The sequence below is a fragment of the Nematostella vectensis genome, chromosome 10, assembly GCF_932526225.1.
Source record: "Nematostella vectensis chromosome 10, jaNemVect1.1, whole genome shotgun sequence".
NCBI classification, from domain to species: Eukaryota; Metazoa; Cnidaria; class Anthozoa; order Actiniaria; family Edwardsiidae; genus Nematostella; species Nematostella vectensis.
In genome coordinates, this window is record NC_064043.1 from 3,289,853 (window position 1) to 3,309,549 (window position 19,697).

Sequence of the window (19,697 nt, forward strand, 5' to 3'; positions counted from 1 at the left end):
AAACACGCGCTACCGTGACTAGAAACACGCGCTACCGTGACAACGCACATTGAAGGCACGAATAGACTAGGATAGGAAAAAAGAGAAAAGGAGATATGCAGCTAAAGCAACCTCTAGGTCTATCTTTACATTTATTATAAATTCTACCATACATTCTACATTTTCTCACACATTCAAATGAATATGTAACCGATATAAATTCTCATTCTGATTTGGTCACTCGAATTTTCATCTAATGATATGTACTGTATATTACGAGGCTTGTCAATCTTAATATCCTCCAATATTTTGCTTTTCTTTCGTCCGAATAAAACATCATTCAACTCTAGCCCTTCCCATACGTTTCTATTTACATAATTCGCAAAAAGCAACTGTTGGTAAATGAATGATTGCGCTTACGCTGAACGAAGAACTAAAATCTTTCTACGATTCGTCTAATTTATAACCTGCCCAAAGTCATTCTCGATACAATGCTTGTAGACAGGTTAAACATCGCTTCGTTGGATACCAACGCAGCGTACTGCTAGCTAACTCCAGCGAGCTTTTGCTGAGCAATAATGAACTGCAGTTTCCCATGCTCAACGACCCATCGCTTTTTAGACTGAGAAATCGACATCGGAGCGACTGCAAAGCACGCCGGGTCACCGAGCATGCGTACTTGACACGAACATATCGGGAACGCGCAATTGCACAATGGATTAAAAACGGACATTAAAAGCAACCGATTAAAATTACAATCCTCGTCGCCAGGCACGCAGAACAAATAATTGATTTCTCAATTTAAGTAACCTTGACTTTTTGTGCATTGGACTGCCCCGTACTGGCCTCAGTAACATCACTGCTTTTCTTATCTCTATATTTCTAATTAGCTTATTAGCTATCACATTTTCATTATTAATGTCATACTATTCTTTTTTTTTATTTTCTTTTTTCTTTGTGTGCTTCAAGTTCCCTCCGGTAAGTCATGTTTGACTTTCGAGGTTGGACTTTGCTAAAATTCTGTGTTGTTTGTTGACCGCTATGCTCTTTAAAATATCGACTTGACTCGTCTTTTCTAGTTCTAGGGCGAGCCGAGGTGTATCTCAATTATATTGTTTTGAATAGGTCCTTTGAGGCCTTGGAAAGCGAGAACGCGCTCTCTTTTCCGCATGGAGTTCCCGGTACGTAGTCAGTAAGGGATAATGAATCCTGAAGTCTGCACCGATCAAGAGACTCGACGTGAGGTCACGTGACTATGGAGTGTAAGACGTGTTGAGCGATGATCCGGTGCCGACACAGTGCCTCTCCTGGTAATGCCAGAGTGTACGATCAGTGCCAGATTGTACTATCAGTGGTTATAAGTCATCATCATCGTCCATGTCTATACTGCCCGGGCTAGGGTTTCTGGAGGAAGCGAGAGAACAGCCGTCCATAGGTTCGTGCGAAACCGACCCGTCCTCCACCTCCACGGGCTCTTGTTTGACCCGCACACTGCATGTCGACACGGGAGACTTGGGCTCAGGCTTCACCGTGAGCAGCGTTGATAGCAGAGCGGTGCTTGTGTCTGAGGTCAGCGGTGTCGTGGGGATACCATGCGCCCTGGCGTGCATCTCGAGTTCCTGCAAAAAATAACACACTTGATATGTCAGCTGTTAGTTAAATCAGGTCGGTGGATCTCTTTTCTAGCGGAGGCATCTATTTGAAATATTTTGCGTGGCTTAGTGTTTGCAAGAGGCGATGAAATAGTATTCTTCTGCTTGTAATCATTTTGCGGCTTTTAATGTTGTTTCTCCTGTTGCTATTTTTGGGTTGCCTGTGCTTTTGTTACCCTGCTACTACCGCTGTGGTTTTCGTCATTCAAAATTATTCAAGCGTTTTCATTGGCCATCTCTGAAATTAACAATCATTTCTCCTGGCAGATCATTGTAAATCGCAGTGAAGCTTTGTTATCTTTGTTGAAAATTGTATTTATTTGGGGCGTGGAACTGACCTGAACTCGTAGCAAGAGTTTTCTATTTAACATCTCAAGCTGGCGTTTTTCTTCCTCGATGAGTTTCATTTTGTCAACATCCTTCTTGAGATTGCGAATGTAATCCACCGACGCTTTGAGAATCGTTCCCTTATTCTGCCTGGAATCACTGCTAGGTCAAAGGAAAAGTAAAAATGCTTTATTAGCAAAAAAAAAACAAACAAACAAAAAAAAAACAACAGTAGGTTGGGGGACAAATAAGAGTACCCCACCTCACAAAGGATATGATGTTCATAGATGCTAAATGCGACCTAATGTCGCATAAGTCAATCATCAAAAACTCTTCAGTAGCGAGTTGCGAGTTAAATCCACTTGAATTGCTATGGAATACAATCCATCCTACATTTAAACAGCTCCATTCTAAACCTAAACTATAAAAAAAACTGAATTATAAAAAAAACATTATTTTTTTAAAGATAAGCAAGAAAACTTCAAGCAAAACAACCGTCTTTTATATGACGGCTATGACGGCTAAACTATACAAAAATGCTAAAACTTGCTAAATCGATTTCTTTTTCCGTCATTCCGTCAAACAGGTTAGTGCTTTTTGGTTAGCGTCTGGCGGAGAGATGTCGTTATTGGGAGCCATTTCAGAGTTGGCCAATGGAAACGCTTCAAAGATATCGAATGACGGAAACCAGAACACGATTTAGAGGTTGTAAATCGTCGGCGAAAATATTTTTGGACATCCTCGCAGGATATTGAAAACAGCGGGAAGCGCTCGAGTTTCCAGTCGAAATGAGTGACTTACGGGTCTTGTTTCGGTAGCATCGTCCCCAATTCTTTGATGCGGTCATTGATGTTAAATCGTCTTCTTCTCTCAACTGCAAAAGATGATCAAAGACATGATTAATCGAAAGTCGAGTGTACAAAACAAGATTTGGAAATAAAATGCTGTAAACGTCTTCTGCGAATAATAATTGTAACTAATTGTAATAATAGGTAACTATTTGCGCCAGGTCGTTGGTGTGCTGTCCCTATCCAGTGATTCTGTAAAATATCAGGCCCGTAGCCAGGGGGGGTTCGGAAGAACCACCCCACTGGAATGGAAGGTCCGCTCTAATGAAGGAAAATTGAGTACCACTGCGGCCTAGGGCGAGTTATCTAAGAGAAAATGGTCCGCTAAATGGGTAAACGAACCCCCCCCCCCCCCCCCCCCGCTCAAAATCCTGGCTAGGGGCCTAAATATTTTCTCTTTGTTGTTATTTTCGTCTGCATCACAGCACGTAAGTTAAGATATTTTATTTTCTGTTTATTTATCGATCACATAAACAAACGTCTTCTCAAACGTACAGTCTGCACTAGTTACAGCAAACTGTTGTGAGTGCAATGATTAATACCTAATCTTCCCTCATGCTCAAAGAAAACAAGGATGCCCAAAAGATACTCACTCATATTATGATTGTCTTTTTTCTGTCTGTCTCGCGCTAACATATTTGGGTCCATTGATATACCAGGCTCGTTTAAGACAGCAGGACACGAAGAAGGTGCAGCGTTTTGAACCTGCGAAATGATCCAGTTAAAGGTCATTTTACTCCTGCACAATACAAAGGTACAAAAAGCATCCATTTTCAACGGCTAGTTCAAGCAAGTAAAAGTGATATTAATAAATAATCAGTGTCCAATTGTGGGTGGTTATTTTGAATTATTCTTGCAAATAGGATGTATTTTCCAATGTAAACAATAACAAAAGAGTAGCTAATCGACATTCTATAAAATAACCGCTCTATTCTCACAGTTAACGCTGCAAGTTAAGACATTTTTTTCTTCCATCACTTTCATTTTTCGATCAAAAATTATCTAATGCAAAATAATGTTATAAATATAAAACGCACAACAGTTTATTTAAATTTTCAGCATCAAGTGAGAATAACACAAGAAAAGTCTAGATTGGGAAGGTCTTCATTAGGACAAAAGAGCAATTAATAGAAATAAAATAATAAACTAAAGAAACTTTGTTTCTTTACCATAGGTGTGAAGTTCAAGCCGCCATAAAGATCGTACATGCTGCTTGCTACTGGGCCCTGCACAATAACCACAATCTAAACATCAGAACTTAAATACATTCAATTTTTTTAAATACTCTAAGTACGATGTTGTTATGACAAAAAAATTGTAGCCTGTACCTATGTTCTTTTAGCGTAATAAATTCATAGGATAACACCTATAAAAGTAAATCCTTAAGTGTTATTTCAACAGATGATAAAGGGAATGAGAACATACCACGGTATTCAGCATGGATGGATCATTCCATGTGATGGCCTGGTCATCCATCTGATTTGACTCCAAGCTAAATGAACAAGAGACATCATACTGGTAAATCAACTGTTCCTTACTTGGTCGCTGATACATTGAAAATGAATGTGAACTAATAGACTCTCACCTTATAATGTCGTCCAAGAGGTTATCAACCTGAACCCAAACAAACACAAACAGTCAATAATAACATTTGTTTAGGTAGCCACTTCCTGTTTCAACCAGAAAAAAACCTCTCTGAAGTGCAGCAATGTTTAGACATCACAAATTAGGCAATGTTAACCTTTGTTCTATCAGTGTTGCTAGGAGACCTCTTTTTCAAATATTTTCTTACAACAAAGATTAGGATCTTTAAATTGGAAAATTGCCTCTCCCAGCTGAGAGAAATCATTACAGATTTATGAAATAAGCACCTTGAAACATCTTAACTAAACAAATGGCCAAGATATCATAGTAAAATTTTCTTACAATATGACTACACTTGATTGAATTTGAAATATGTTGTTTAGCACTGTGTATAAAAAGTGATTTCATTTGTACCTCTGCATTTGCTGCGGCCTCAGAGCTTGTTACACTAGGTTTAAGCCTTTTCGTCAAAGTAGCTACGGCCTGTTGGTTGATGGCATTTAATGTTGGTTGACTACTCGGTCCAGTGTTGGTTGCAGTAGGTTCAATGGTGAAGTGGTTTGGTAATGACATTGTTGAAGTTGAGGAGTTCTTAAGGTATTCTTTGACCTGTCTTTTTTGCTGTTGAGCGACATAGTATCTGGTCGGATTTTCCAATTTAGTCTTAACCTGGGGAAAAAGAAAGCAGTGTCATTTTTTTGTGCTCTGAATACAAAACACAGGACAAAGCAAGAAAGACAAGTTAGGGCAAACAACAGAAATTTATAGTAAGAATAAATAGAACTGGATAGATAAAATTCTTTCGGCAGCATCAAAATATTTGGCTTCCTAAATGTCTTACAGAGTTTCAGAAGTTCACTTCCTTCTCATATATTTTTATCAGCAAATTGTTTGTGTGGCAACATAACATGTCATGCTAATCTTAAACTTTCCACAAAACCAAACAAACCATACTGGAACTAAAGTTGGGACTCTTCATTGAGTGAAACATGACCTCAACAGAAGTACTATCCTCGACAATCATGACATCAGCATCAAACTCCTCTCCATATTTCACCTCTTATTAGCTATGGCTTTCAATACTACATCATTATAACAGGCTTAGATAAAAAATACAATGTTTTTATTGTGCTTTCTTTTTTGCATGCTATGTTATGTTATGCATGGGTATGTCTGTGTGTACCTTTTTTAAATTGATTAAAAATAACAAAAAAGTCTCTTTTTTGTGTGATTTTATTCACTTAACATCAGTCCACCAAAATAAAGACAATTATTGTAACAAAAGCAATCACTAGTAAAACACTTACAGGTACTTCATCCTGAGAATGGTTTGATATTTATTGTAAGGTATACTTTTAACTGCTTTCACTTACTAATAATACACTTGTAGGTGTGTCAGAGGATAGTATGCTGTGTAATGTATTATATGGATATGTTTTCCACTCACTTGTAACACACTCGTGGGGACTTCAGAAGATGCTAATGTAGGTGGAGAGGGGTTTTGTGGTATACTGATTCCTTGAGAGCTCTCAAATCCACTTTGAACAAACTTCTTTTCCTGTTGGTCCATCTGCTCCAGTTGCTGCCTTTGAAGTTGTTGCTTGAAGGTGGTCCGTGTCATGGGGGAGCCCACGGCAGGCGATTTTAGGCTACTACTCTCCATGGTACTGTTCAAAAGATAACCCATAGACGATTTGTCAAGTTGGCTTGACGGATAAATGTAAGGGTTTGACGGGCTAAAAACCACTGGCCTTGTGGTAGGGTAAAAATTCCATGAAGGAATATGATCCCCTTTGGTATATCTGTGCTTTGTCATTTTGGATGTTATTAAAATTTCCTAAATTTGAGGAAGTAAAATGGGTTGCCTACTCCCACACAATTTCAATAAGGAGTGAGTAGAAAAGTAAAGAGCTCGGATATATGCCCTGTGTTTAGGCTATAATTAGATGTGAGTTTGTTGAGACTTCAGCAGCCTGATCCAGCCCTTGTAACAAAGGTCAACAAAAACCAACCATATAAAGATATAAGACAGGAAGTCAATTATAAGGGGATCACTTCCTGTTGGCAAAATGTCACACAACAGTGTTGCCTTATTTGGAAAGTGCATAGAGGCTAGCCCAGATTGATATTGATAATGCTCTAATGGTCCTACAGAGGTCCTAAGTTCAGGATATAGGATGTGGTTTGTCAAAGGTTCAGGTGATTTTAATAACATTTTCTTCCTTCCTTTCCTTCCTTCTGTACACTTAATGTGAAGAGTTAGGTAAGTCAAAACTCCAGTCCAAGGAATCCCCCTTGGCTTGAAATAAGGGATGATGTGATAACTAATTTCATTAACCACACAGATCATAAGAAGTCTACTAATTGTGACATATTACAGTGAAACATACATAAAAGATATCTTTTTCTGATAACAGGATGTTAGAAAATAAATAGATGTGAATAAAAAATGAATGTTTACTAGTTTGAATCACTCAAAAGTCACGGGAAAATCAGCAATTGTTATCAAAGAAAAAGAACAATGGAACAAAATACATTATCAATGGTTCGCTGATCAAACCGATTGAGTCTAGTACGAGAAAGTACTAGATAACTTATACACAAAAGCTGTCATCTAAACAATGACACCATTAAACATACCTTGAAGAAAATCCACTCAAAGACAAAATATCAAGGCCCGGAACCAAATTATTTTTTTCATTTTAATGGATTAGTAAGAACAGCAAAATCGCTCGAGCTTTATTTTCGAATGACTGATCAAGCATGTCGTCCATGTACCTTAAAAGAGAAGCCATTAAATGAAAAGATTCAGGTTACAAAATAACGAAAATAAACACTCGAGTACCTTATTTTACGCTTTGTTTAGGTAAGGACCGCACGAAAGTGAAACACAATGTTTGAGATTAGAAAACAATAACATACGAACAGGCATTAGAATTTAATAAAATTGGATGTCTAAAATCCTGTCTATATAAAAACAATAACATCGACGACATCAAAAATATTATTTTTTCAGGCACACTGCACGAAACAAAAAATAGCAAGATCTGCCGAGACTCTTGTACCTGTTATTGCAGTTCTTAATAGAATATTTAGTGAGTAATTAATATTATTTACCCGTTTGGGCATAAATTCAATGGAAAAAAGCTGTAAGACTTCACAATTTCGAGGCTTTTCAAGTGGATGTAGTAATCTGATCTGTTGGCTGGGGTTTTGGCAAGCAAGGACAAGTTTGAAATACGATGATTACAGCCCGGGCAACGCTGAGGACGTCATACTGTGTGCTTCTGTACCATTACACGACTTCTCAAAAAAATTTGATCAGGCGCACGAAAATAGCACACGTAGCTGGGAAAGTGAAAGTTCCACATAACTTTAAAATATTTCTAAGCGTTTGAAGGCAGTATACAGCAATAAAGTTGCAGGTATTTTCGGCCAGCTTGCATTCGCGGATTTCCGCTCGATAATGTTTTCCTGCCTGATGGGTTATGGTTTGGTTGATATTTTGTGCCATTTGCGAGTAATACAACGTCAGAAAACAACGTAAGTTATAAACAAAGGTTTGCTCACCGATCAGCTAGTAATAAAATACGATTAGGCTTAAAAAAAGAACTATAATACAGAGAAACTATCTATTATTTCTGCACGTGCGACCGTATCGTTTTCACAACGCATGGGGGCAGTTCCCTTCAACTCAAGAAAAGCGTCGCTTTCAATTTTCAATACGCGAATTTCTGCCTTAAAATAAACTAATATTGCTATTCTCCAACTCTTCTATATAGTCAGTAAATGAGAATGAATGTTGTAATGGTTTGATGTCTGGCGAAATACCTTGAAGGCTCCACAACTCTCCACTTTAGCTCAGTTAGTCCCTCGCCGAAACCTTCGTCAAATCCGTCTTGTAGGAGATCGAAGCCTAAATCCACCCCTGATTCGGTCATTTGAGCACTGCAAACCTTACCCTTTCGAGGAAAGGGGTTGAATATAGTAGGACTAGTCTCTAAGCACCCGAAAATAGCAATAAAACACCACTCTTCTCAAGAAACTTGTTCTCGTAGCGAAATTCAGGCTTCCATATTTTCTTGGTCGCAACAAAGCGGCGATTGGTTGAGAGAGACCACATGGTACCGTAAATAGCTTGTGATGTCAGCATTGGTTAGAATCGGCGGTGCGCTCCCTAGGAATCAAGGAGGGGCGCTGCGTCATAGGCTATTGTTTTATTGTTTCAAGACATTTCTCGCTCCATATATGGATATGAGTTGCATCATTGCTAGTAACAGCGGCAAAAAAGAAAATCTTTTCTAAAAAAAAACAAAACACAATTTCATATCGATAGGGGCACAATAGTTTACATACATTTACTTTAGCCCTCTTGAAAACAAAAACAACAACAAAACTACAGGGAATCTTAGTTGCTTGCTTTTGTCAACAATTTTTTTCTACCTTCAAAAATAATTTGGCTCCTGAGATCCACAGAAAATTTTCTTTAAAGCTGACCACTGCTTGACAGACTAAAATTAATGGGGGGGGGGGGGGGGGTAACCACAATGCCTCACTTCCTGTTTCAGCCCTGTTATCTCTATGCCGAACTGCATCAACAACAGCCAGTCATTATTAGCACAATAATTATGCTTGGTTGACAAAGGGTAGGTGAATTATTCCACAGCACCTCCAGGTGCATGCTGGTTGTTTTGGCTGGGGATGCTGGCACGGTTTGCCTGAGGCTAAGGGGTTTTCAACTAATACTAAAATAAAATAACATAAACTTCAAAATAGATGAAAACAGTTTCTTTAATTTTCAAAATGAATAAGTACAGGGGTGTAAGTAGGAATAAATTATTTGTTCAGTTCCACCATGCTCATCGCCACGTTGGTATAATCTATAAAATCTTACCAACAAGGCACATATTGATAATCTATCAGATTTTATCAATCTTCATGGCTGCATCCTGAGTGCTCCATCAATCCTGATGGTCTCTCCGTTCATCATGGGATTTTCCATGACACTCTGTACAAGGTGAGCATACTCATCTGGATGGCCGAGGCGTGGAGGAAATGGAACGGTCTTCGCTAGTGCAATGCGGACCTTCTCAGGTAGGCTTTCCAGCAGTGGGGTTAGAAACAAACCTACAATAGCACACAAAGATAGCCTTCCAGATAACATATTTAATAAAAGCAATAATTACTGTGAAAGGATTCATTTTTTTCTTTTGGACCCAGCATTGTCTTTCTTCAGTGGTAGAGAAATCTGCAGAGGGGATAGAAATCTGCAGTAGGGACCTTTGGGGAGCACACACAAGGGCCGCCAAGTCTCAACCAACATAACTATTGTCATCAAATGAGAGACAAACTTATGAAAACACAGGAAATGCATCTGGGTCTTTCACATCACAAGAAGGCAAGAGGGTAGAGATGGGTGATTTGAAAGCTCAAGTACTGTATGTATTAGTTTCAGACCCAACCCAGAATTCAAACTCCTTGTATCGTTTGGTAATAGCACGTAGTCAATCAAGCTTAAAGTGCCATCCCTTAGGGTTATAATAGATTTACAGACGATCACACCCGTCTGTTTTTATATCCCCCCTCCTAGGGATGATGCTAGATGACTTAGCAGCACTTGTAAGGATTACGGTGATAATTGACCTGGTGCAATGGTGTTGACTCTAATGCCATTCCTGGCCAAATCTCTTGCAATGGGGAGTGTCATCCCAACAATCCCTCCCTTGGAAGCCGAATAAGCGGCTTGGCCCATCTGCCCATCAAATGCTGCCACGCTGGCAGTGTTAGTGATAACGCCTCTCTCTCCACCCTCTGTTGGTTCATTCTTGATCATTTGCTCTGCCACTAAGCGGATGACATTAAAGCTTCCGGTGGTATTAACCTATAATGATATAATAGAGATATAGATATTTTTAAATGGATGGCCTTGATCGTACCAGTATTTTTTGTGTGTCTGTAATAGAAATATAAAATAAAAAAACAAGTCACTTTATAATAAATAATATGTGCATTTATATAGCGCTTATACCAACCATGTTCTAAGCACTTTACATTTAAAATCCTAATGTATTAAGAGTGTCCCATCTTGGGACTGAGAAACACAAGCTTCTAGTAAGCTCACATACGTTCAACAAGTCAAATTCAGGGCCGAGAAACAGAAAGATACTATCCATGTCTCGACCGGGAATCGAACCCGTTTCAGCAGAGGTGAGAGGCCCCATAAGCTGACGCGCTAACACACTGGGCCACCTTTGATTCCGTACTTTGTAACATTTAATGTTAATTTTTCAGGGGAGTTCACTAGGGTTATAATAATATTGATATCAATAAAAGAAGGTGAAATTGGTACTGTAGCTATAACAGAGTCAAACATCAAACTCTAATTGTTTCAAATGATAAAAATAACTTTTAATTTGCTTTGAACTGCTACCGGGCATCCAAGCCCTGTGCAGGAGTTATACAGCCACTCCCATCATCAAATGTCCAAGGCATTCCGACTGACCTTGAGAACTTTTTCAAATAGGTCCAGGGCATGAGCTTCTCCTGTCTTTGAAAGTGTCTTAACAGCAATGCCAATTCCAGCACAATTCACAGCAGCATTCAATGGCCCAAACTTCTCATTAGCTACGGCAATGGCTTGTCGAACATCAGCCTCAGAAGTTACCTGAATACCAGGATTGTGCTCAACATAAAGTAGTATAGTATCAAGGATAACCCTGCGGTAACTGGTGGGTGCATGGGATGCGTTCCTGCCCCCCACCCAAAAATCCTAACCCTAACTAAAAGCAGATATTTAAGGGCTGTAAATTCATCTCATTTTTAATCTTGAACAAATAATTTGTATCAGTGATAGGAGCAGTTATGGCGGTGGTGAAGCAGCAACAACAACTGATCGAAGCAAAGGAGCTAAAATGTATTTATACAAAATTTGTACTATGCTGTTGATTGGTCAATTAAATTTACTATTGTAGAAGTTTTCCATATTTGGAGGATAGTACCATTCGAGTCACACTGGTTTTCACTTTGGCACCACATATACAAACAAAATCATTTCAGCTTAGCCGATGATAAGTGCGAAAGTGGGGAATCTTTTAGTTCTTTCCCAAGCCTGGAAATAAAAGCTATATCCTGTGCTTCCGATATTTCTGTGAACCTTGACTTTAATGAGCTTGTCTCGTCTTGTCTTGTTAAGTGAGCTTGCCTTCCCTATCCTATCTAGTTCTTAAACTCAATTTGTGCAAATTACAGAGTATTTGATTTTTTCCAAGCAAATGCTCCATTTGAGCATAGATGATAGACACTCTATAAACTTCTCCCTTTAAGCCTTTGTTTCAGAAAACAAATTGAACTGACCTAGAACACACTTTTTTGGTGTTGCACACTTGATTAAAATTATTTGGATTAAATACAAAGTTCACTACATCCTTCGCGATTGCCATATCGCACAAAACTCAGAAACTCACATATAACACAAACACAAACATTTTGACAGTTTTGACATTCTTACGTGACTGACATCATGATTATAAACCGGTTTGGCAAGTAATCTGAGACCTTGCTAGCACCACAGTGAGGCTGGTAATCAGTTGCACCAGAGGCTCCTACACTTCCCTTAGTCGTTGTTGTTGCTTCATGGCTATTTGAAGAGAAGTTTTGAGCCTGCGGCATGGTGACAGTAGCTAAGAAGGCAATCCTCTTTGATGGAAACTGAGCCTAGGTAAGCAGGTGAAGAGGCTCAAAATCTTGTGACACCCACCTAATGTGGGTGAGTTGATAGCTATTTTTGATGTAGTTTGGTTGTGATCAATCTAAAGGTGTGACAGGTGCAGAATTGGAAACATTCAAAATTCATGATATTCATGACTGACATCCACTAAAATACAGTTGTGACCTGTAAAGGAAAGGCACAGGGTGCATGTGTGACTGAAAACGAGTAATCACTGTAAGCATCACCAAAGAGTAACTAAATTAGATAGCAGACCTGTCAACTCTCCCGGATAACCTGGGATCCCCCAGATTTTGAAGCAAATCTCCAAGTCTCCAGGTTAAACGCTAAATCTCCAGGTTAAGTAATATTCTCGAACACTCTGAGCTGTAATTGCCTGGCTTTTTTCCAAAAGCCAGTCAGTGTGACAAGCCATGTGTAATAGATTTCTGTGCAATTCAAAGAGAGTTTTTAGGGGCACTTCCTTCTGGATTTTTGTGCGACAGCATTTCGTAAGACTTCCAACATTTTCCAGTAGCATTGAAACTTTCCTACATTTTTTTACACTAATTTAGTCTTTTGCATTAGCTGAAGCATAGATAAATAAATATACAGCATTAAAGTGGATTAAAAAAATTTGTCTGTCTTTTCTCTTTATTTTGCTGGGCTGGCATATCCACAAAAGGAAATAAGTAGAGGAAAGAATGATGGCCATTAGCGTCCAGGGGGAGGTATTCTTTGAAAATTTTTGTAAAGGGATGCTCCGCCCAGACTTTGGAATGCTTTTATATAGTGTATTATATTTGAAACGATCAGCAATCTTCTGGCAACATATTTGGTTAAAAAAGTAGTCACTGAAATCTGCAAAACATTGTTCCATTCAAGGTATATTGACCGTCTTATGGTGAAAATTGTGAATTTTCTATCCTTTTATATAGTGAAATAATCCCAAAACTGCAACGAGGTATATTGACCGTTTTATGGTGAAAATTGTGAATTTTCTATCCTTTTATATAGTGAAATAATCCCAAAACTGCAACGAGGTACATTGACCGTTTTATGGTGAAAATTGTGAATTTTCTTTCCTTTTATATAGTGAAATAATCCCAAAACTGCAACGAGGTACATTGACCGTTTTATGGTGAAAATTGCGAATTTTCTACCCTTTTATATAGTGAAATAATCCCAAAACTGCAACGAGGTACATTGACTGTTTTATGGTGAAAATTGTGAATTTTCTTTCCTTTTATATAGTGAAATAATCCCAAAACTGCAACGAGGTACATTGACCGTTTTATGGTGAAAATTGCGAATTTTCTACCCTTTTATATAGTGAAATAATCCCAAAACTGCAACGAGGTACATTGACTGTTTTATGGTGAAAATTGCAAATTTTCTACCCTTTTATATAGTGAAATAATCCCAAAACTGCAACGAGGTACATTGACTGTTTTATGGTGAAAATTGCAAATTTTCTACCCTTTTATATAGTGAAATAATCCCAAAACTGCAACGAGGTACATTGACTGTTTTATGGTGAAAATTGCAAATTTTCTACCCTTTTATATAGTGAAATAATCCCAAAACTGCAACGAGGTACATTGACTGTTTTATGGTGAAAATTGCAAATTTTCTACCCTTTTATATAGTGAAATAATCCCAAAACTGCAACGAGGTACATTGACCGTCTTATGGTGAAAATTGCAAATTTTCTACCCTTTTATATAGTGAAATAATCCCAAAACTGCAACGAGGTACATTGACCGTCTTATGGTGAAAATTGCAAATTTTCTACCCTTTTATATAGTGAAATAATCCCAAAACTGCAACGAGGTACATTGACTGTTTTATGGTGAAAATTGCAAATTTTCTACCCTTTTATATAGTGAAATAATCCCAAAACTGCAACGAGGTACATTGACCGTCTTATGGTGAAAATTGCAAATTTTCTACCCTTTTATATAGTGAAATAATCCCAAAACTGCAACGAGGTACATTGACCGTCTTATGGTGAAAATTGCAAATTTTCTACCCTTTTATATAGTGAAATAATCCCAAAACTGCAACGAGGTACATTGACTGTTTTATGGTGAAAATTGCAAATTTTCTACCCTTTTATATAGTGAAATAATCCCAAAACTGCAACGAGGTACATTGACCGTCTTATGGTGAAAATTGCAAATTTTCTACCCTTTTATATAGTGAAATAATCCCAAAACTGCAACGAGGTACATTGACTGTTTTATGGTGAAAATTGCAAATTTTCTACCCTTTTATATAGTGAAATAATCCCAAAACTGCAACGAGGTACATTGACTGTTTTATGGTGAAAATTGCAAATTTTCTACCCTTTTATATAGTGAAATAATCCCAAAACTGCAACGAGGTACATTGACCGTCTTATGGTGAAAATTGCAAATTTTCTACCCTTTTATATAGTGAAATAATCCCAAAACTGCAACGAGGTACATTGACCGTCTTATGGTGAAAATTGCAAATTTTCTACCCTTTTATATAGTGAAATAATCCCAAAACTGCAACGAGGTACATTGACCGTCTTATGGTGAAAATTGCAAATTTTCTACCCTTTTATATAGTGAAATAATCCCAAAACTGCAACGAGGTACATTGACTGTTTTATGGTGAAAATTGCAAATTTTCTACCCTTTTATATAGTGAAATAATCCCAAAACTGCAACGAGGTACATTGACTGTTTTATGGTGAAAATTGCAAATTTTCTACCCTTTTATATAGTGAAATAATCCCAAAACTGCAACCCAAGCCCACATGGTAGAGGACCCCCCCACCCCTGGTGTCACATGGCTTTGAATAAAATCAATCTAATCAACAACAACAGGAAACAAACTGGTATATTTATAAAAATGTGTATACCATAAATAATCTATATTGGGGGAGGGGGGCTTTCAATAGGTAGGAGGCATGGAGTGGAGTTCTTTACAAACTATGAAAATATAACAAATCCAAGTGCAGTGGAGTTCTAGTCTGTCAGGATCACATTAAATTATAGCCTGCATAGCAAGCTTTCCTTGACATTAAGCAAGTCTCACCCAGTAGAAGCCAAACTACTATGCTGTTTGTTTTTAACCTGGGAGGGAGGGTAAGGGGGGGGGGGCGATAAATAGAGGGGGACGCTTATTAGAGAGGGGTATTTATTTAAAACTTGTAAGGTTAGGGGGTTCGTTAATTAGATACGAGCCGTTCATTAGATAGGGGGCATTTATTGGATCATTTACTACAGTAATATGGTAAAGTAAAGCTGTTTGTATTGTTATTAAAGTTGTAGCGAAATAGATTAGCATAGCCCTAATAAAAACAATGTATAAGCCCGTATGTCTCTTTTTAGGACTGAAGTCATGTATATACCACAGAAACCACAACCAATCACTTATATGTCCCCTGACCCCAACTCCCCGTACCCCCTCGTAGGAATCTCCAGGTTTAAGAAATTTTGGGGTTCACAGGTAATTTATGAGATAGGTCATATGTACTTAAGTTAACAAAAGAGCCTTATCAAAAAAGTAAATTCCCCAGAAGTTACATGCACTCTGAGTTAAGATGTACAGCAACGAAGCAAAGCAAAGAGTAATATCATCCACCTGGTACAGACATACGACACGTCCTCAGGGCCACATGTCTGTTCACTTACTTACATCAGTTGGCGCGAAGGCACAATTTTTACCAAGTTCCTTTGCCACGTTATTCCCATCACTGGAAGGAAGATCAGCGATAACTACCCGTGCTCCATTTCGCACAAGTCTTGCCGCTGTGGCCCGCCCTAGACCCGAAGCACCACCAGTAACTAGGCACGTGAATCGCTGCATAGACGGGATAGACGCCATCTTGTGAGAGGGGAAGGCAGTACCCAGTCTTTTATTTGATGGGTATACACAGGGTACCCATTCTGGATATAAAGCTTTAGTCATCGATCTTCTCATGCAAATGTTGTTTTTTGTTGAAGGGGTAAAGTTGAATGAATACAAGTAGCCAAAAAATGTTTTGGTCTGATGGCGCCTAGGATTTTTTTGGAGTAGTATTTTTGGAGAGCCTTTTTACTGGCCCCTTCCCTGATCCATATACTGTTAGAGCTCCCCCTACGCACACACACACCTCACGCTCTACTAAAACTGCTATGTTAAATAAACCGGCAGTGGAATTTTAAACCATGTATGCAGCTCTTTAAAAAAATGCGCAATTTAATTTGTAAACACATCATTTAACTTATCATCTTATCATGGAATGCTTTATCCTGTGGGACTTTTCCTAGAACACTTTAACTTTAAATAACGTAATTGCCACTAGCGAGCTAATCCGGCAATTGGCGGTCAGCGGAGGCTGGCGCGTGAGGACGATAACGGACGTCAACATGTACAAAAACAATGATAATACAATGAAAATACTTGCTATGCGCATAACTTTACGTGACATGCAATAGCAAACAAACGAAAAGCACGATGAAAGCCCATCATCGGATTAGCTCACTAGGTAAGGCCGCTACAAAGTTGGCTGCAGATGGTAGACAGGGAAAAACTGCCTGCGGTAGAGCATTCCAGACGGGAATAGTGCGCGAGTAGAAGGATAACTGGAAAGCGTTAATTTTAGCTGGGAGGAGTGAAAATTGGTAGCTATTACAGGCACTGGTTCTTGTGAAGTAGACGGCAGGCTTAGGTGAAACATCAGGCGGAAAATCAATTTTGACGAGGCCGGAGTTTATCTTATAAAAAAGTGCGAGGTCGCTAACTATTCTTCGATGTTGGAGTGACTGCCAGCCTAACACATTAATCATTTGGGTAACGCTACTTGTTTCTTGGTAATCCCCTGTGGTAAAGCGTGCGGCTCTACGCTGGACAGATTCCAACGTGCTAATATCCCTCTTGGTATGTGGCGACCATGCCACCGAACCGTACTAGGCCGGGTGTCCCACAAAACAGACCTTGTATCCATCTACTGCTTTGCCTTCCCATTTTTCTTGAGTATGCTGCATTTGCGTAGTTCTCTGCAATTCTTAAAGAGTAAGGGGTCCAACGTTGTGCATTACAAATCATATTTCCTGGCCATTTTACTAGGGAACCCTTTAGGATACCCTTATTAGCTTTGGGTATTATCTTAGGTCTGGCAACATGCACCAAGAGCCAGGATAAAACATTTTCAAGAATTCTGTACAGTCAAACATGCTGGCTCCAAAGTGTAATTCAGCTTTTAACAGCAGGAGTTGGAATATTCTAAAAGCGCAAAGCCCCATCAATTCTTATTATCTCTCCATTTATCATGGGATTCTCAATTACAGCCTGTACCAGCTGGGCAAATTCCTCAGGCTTTCCAGTACGTCTTGGGAATGGCACACTTTTAGTAATTGCTTCACGTGATTCTTTAGTTCTGCCTGCCATAAACATTGGAGTATTAAAAATACCTGTGTAATGAATTAAAAAAATCAAAAGGATTATTTATCTCTTGGTTGTATGGAAAAAATAAGCATTTACAATAAATGTAAGGAGGGGGGTGGTAACCTGTCGGCCCTTCCACAAGATCCACCTCACTATTCGTTAATGTATTACCCACCTGGTGATATGGTGTTGACTCTAATTCCTAATTTGGCCAGATCCCTAGCCATCGGTAACGTCATGGCGTTTATTGCTCCTTTTGTTGCCGCATATGCCACTTTGCCACTCTGACCCTCAGTTCCATGGATGCTTGAGACATTTACTATGACACCTCGTTCCCCTTCCTGGTCAGGGGTATTAGTTGCCATTGATTCTGCCACAAGCCGAGCAACGTTGAAAGTACCAACAGCATTAATCTTTAAAATATCAGATGGGTAGGAGTTATGGAGTCATGCCTGGAACAGCAGGCCCGTTCCTAGGGGGGTGAAGGGGGTGCAAACGCACCCCCCCAGAACGGCCGAAAGTCGATATTCGGTTTTCAATAGAGTATTAGACGTTTTGTCGTCAAATCTTCAAAGCATAAGCTAGATCACTTTGGTATGTCATCAATCAAGTCAGACTTTTTGTAGCCAAATCCGACAATAGTCCCTTGGAGATAATGCAAAGGCATAAAAAATCCCTTTTTGTCCTTTCAGGGTTGGTCAGATTTTTACCACGAAAACTCTCTCCCTTCTCCCCCTCAACCCCCAAAAAATCTGATTTGAACCAAGGCCCTTTGTATGGTAAACAAAAAGCGCCAGGCGATATCATTGTTGAAAAAAAAAAACTGGAAAAACTTCTACCTTCATTGTTTCCTCAAATAACTCCAGTGGATGTGGGCATCCTGACTCTGAGAGGGTGAGTTCTTTTGTATTCAGTGCTGCAGTATTTATGGAAGCATTAACACATCCATATTTCTCTTTTGCTACTTTAATAGCTGCTTTGATCTCAGACTCTGAATCAACCTAAGAGAGAAAAAAATTGCTGCTATATGCTGCATTATTTCACTGTTTAGGGGTTTTGTGGTGGTACAATCTTCAGTTATCAACCAGTTCAACCCCCCCCCCCCTCCATCCCCCTTCATTAGGGTGATTTAGATCCACGACGTCGGCAAGAGGACGCCGCTTCTTGCCGGAGTCCCGTCCTGAAGAGGATGTTTAAAAGCATGAAATGCTGTCCTGAACAGGACGTGACGCTGGCAAGAAAACTGTGCACGCGCAATCGAGTATGGCGAGGCGGCGTCCTTTTGCGTCATGGATCTTAATCACCCTATTACTGTTGTTGAATCTGGTAGGGGGGAAGCCAGGCTTTATCCCCCCTGTGGTCGATATGATACTTGACTCTCATCCGCTCCCCTAAGCCAATCCTTTGAAAACACAGAAACAAGCTAGAAATCAAGCCTGTGGGGCAAGTTTCTCATCACGAAAGGGCAACTGAGAACAATTTATTTCATATTTATATTAAAAATGTAAGTTAATGGGGGGCAACATATTCATAAGAATGGAGAAAGAATGAGAGAGACCGCGCATTTTTAGTTGTTGAATAAATCGAGCAGCGAGCACATCGAAAAATACAATGAGGGCTGAGCACATCGAAATTTCGGGGGACCATTAGGGGCCCACGATGGAACAAAAGTAAAACGATCGTTGCGTAGAATATAATAATTACGAAGGAATTGAAAACAAAAGATTTTTTCAGCTCTCTATTGTCCATAGTAAAGTTGTAAAAAAAAAATGTTTGTTTCGTTCGATTCGCTCACATGTCCTGGAATGAATGTGCAATGGCTGCCGAATTCCTGTGCCGTGTTTTGTCCTTCGCTGCTTGGTAGGTCCACGATTACAGCCCTAGCGCCAGCTCGAATGAGTCTTATAGCTGTAGCTCGGCCAATTCCAGACGCACCGCCTACTATAAGCGCTACAACTTTCTCCAATAACATTCTTAGAAAACAAAACCAGATTAGCGTTTTACTCTTGGCGCTTTGATCTTTGAGCTCTGAGGTGAGGGACTGGAGAAACCGGAGTCCAGTCCCCCTCCCTTTCTACTATGTTGAGCAGGTCGGGGGTGGGGAGGGGGGTTATTATCCTTTAGTCACTGTTTTGAGCCAACGGCAACGCCGTAGTTTGAAACTGCAAGGGTGGAATAAAAGATAAAAGTGTTTTTTTT

The 19,697-nt window shown here is 39.3% G+C and overlaps 3 protein-coding genes across 5 annotated transcripts; all 3 read right to left on the reverse strand.

The window, feature by feature from the left end:
• Nucleotides 1–114: 114 nt before the first annotated feature.
• LOC5516468 (microphthalmia-associated transcription factor) lies at nucleotides 115–8,505 on the reverse strand. Of its 2 annotated transcripts, none has more exons than XM_001636424.3 (10): nucleotides 8,222–8,505; nucleotides 5,838–6,057; nucleotides 4,805–5,059; nucleotides 4,392–4,420; nucleotides 4,232–4,298; nucleotides 3,976–4,032; nucleotides 3,400–3,511; nucleotides 2,760–2,832; nucleotides 1,970–2,117; nucleotides 115–1,598 (listed from the first exon to the last, which is right to left on the reverse strand). In XM_001636424.3, the coding sequence occupies exons 1-10, from the start codon at nucleotides 8,329–8,331 to the stop codon at nucleotides 1,335–1,337; spliced, it is 1,335 nt and encodes a 444-aa protein (XP_001636474.1). In that variant the 5' UTR covers nucleotides 8,332–8,505; the 3' UTR covers nucleotides 115–1,334. The 2 variants fall into 2 exon arrangements, with proteins under 2 accessions (XP_001636474.1, XP_048589259.1); XM_048733302.1 differs by having other exon boundaries at nucleotides 1,970–2,120.
• Nucleotides 8,506–9,163: 658 nt separating this feature from the next.
• Nucleotides 9,164–15,991, reverse strand: LOC5516467 (3-hydroxyacyl-CoA dehydrogenase type-2). The gene is made up of 4 exons (XM_001636423.3): nucleotides 15,768–15,991; nucleotides 10,893–11,054; nucleotides 10,034–10,271; nucleotides 9,164–9,517 (listed from the first exon to the last, which is right to left on the reverse strand). Exons 1-4 carry the CDS (start codon nucleotides 15,954–15,956, stop codon nucleotides 9,327–9,329), a joined length of 780 nt encoding a protein of 259 aa, XP_001636473.1. The 5' UTR covers nucleotides 15,957–15,991; the 3' UTR covers nucleotides 9,164–9,326.
• LOC5516466 (3-hydroxyacyl-CoA dehydrogenase type-2) lies at nucleotides 15,796–19,527 on the reverse strand. 2 transcript variants are annotated; one of them, XM_032386254.2, is made up of 4 exons: nucleotides 19,294–19,527; nucleotides 18,338–18,499; nucleotides 17,674–17,911; nucleotides 15,796–17,494 (listed from the first exon to the last, which is right to left on the reverse strand). In XM_032386254.2, exons 1-4 carry the CDS (start codon nucleotides 19,468–19,470, stop codon nucleotides 17,337–17,339), a joined length of 735 nt encoding a protein of 244 aa, XP_032242145.1. In that variant the 5' UTR covers nucleotides 19,471–19,527; the 3' UTR covers nucleotides 15,796–17,336. The 2 variants fall into 2 exon arrangements, with proteins under 2 accessions (XP_032242145.1, XP_001636472.1); XM_001636422.3 differs by having other exon boundaries at nucleotides 15,796–17,524.
• Between the last annotated feature and the right edge of the window lie 170 nt (nucleotides 19,528–19,697).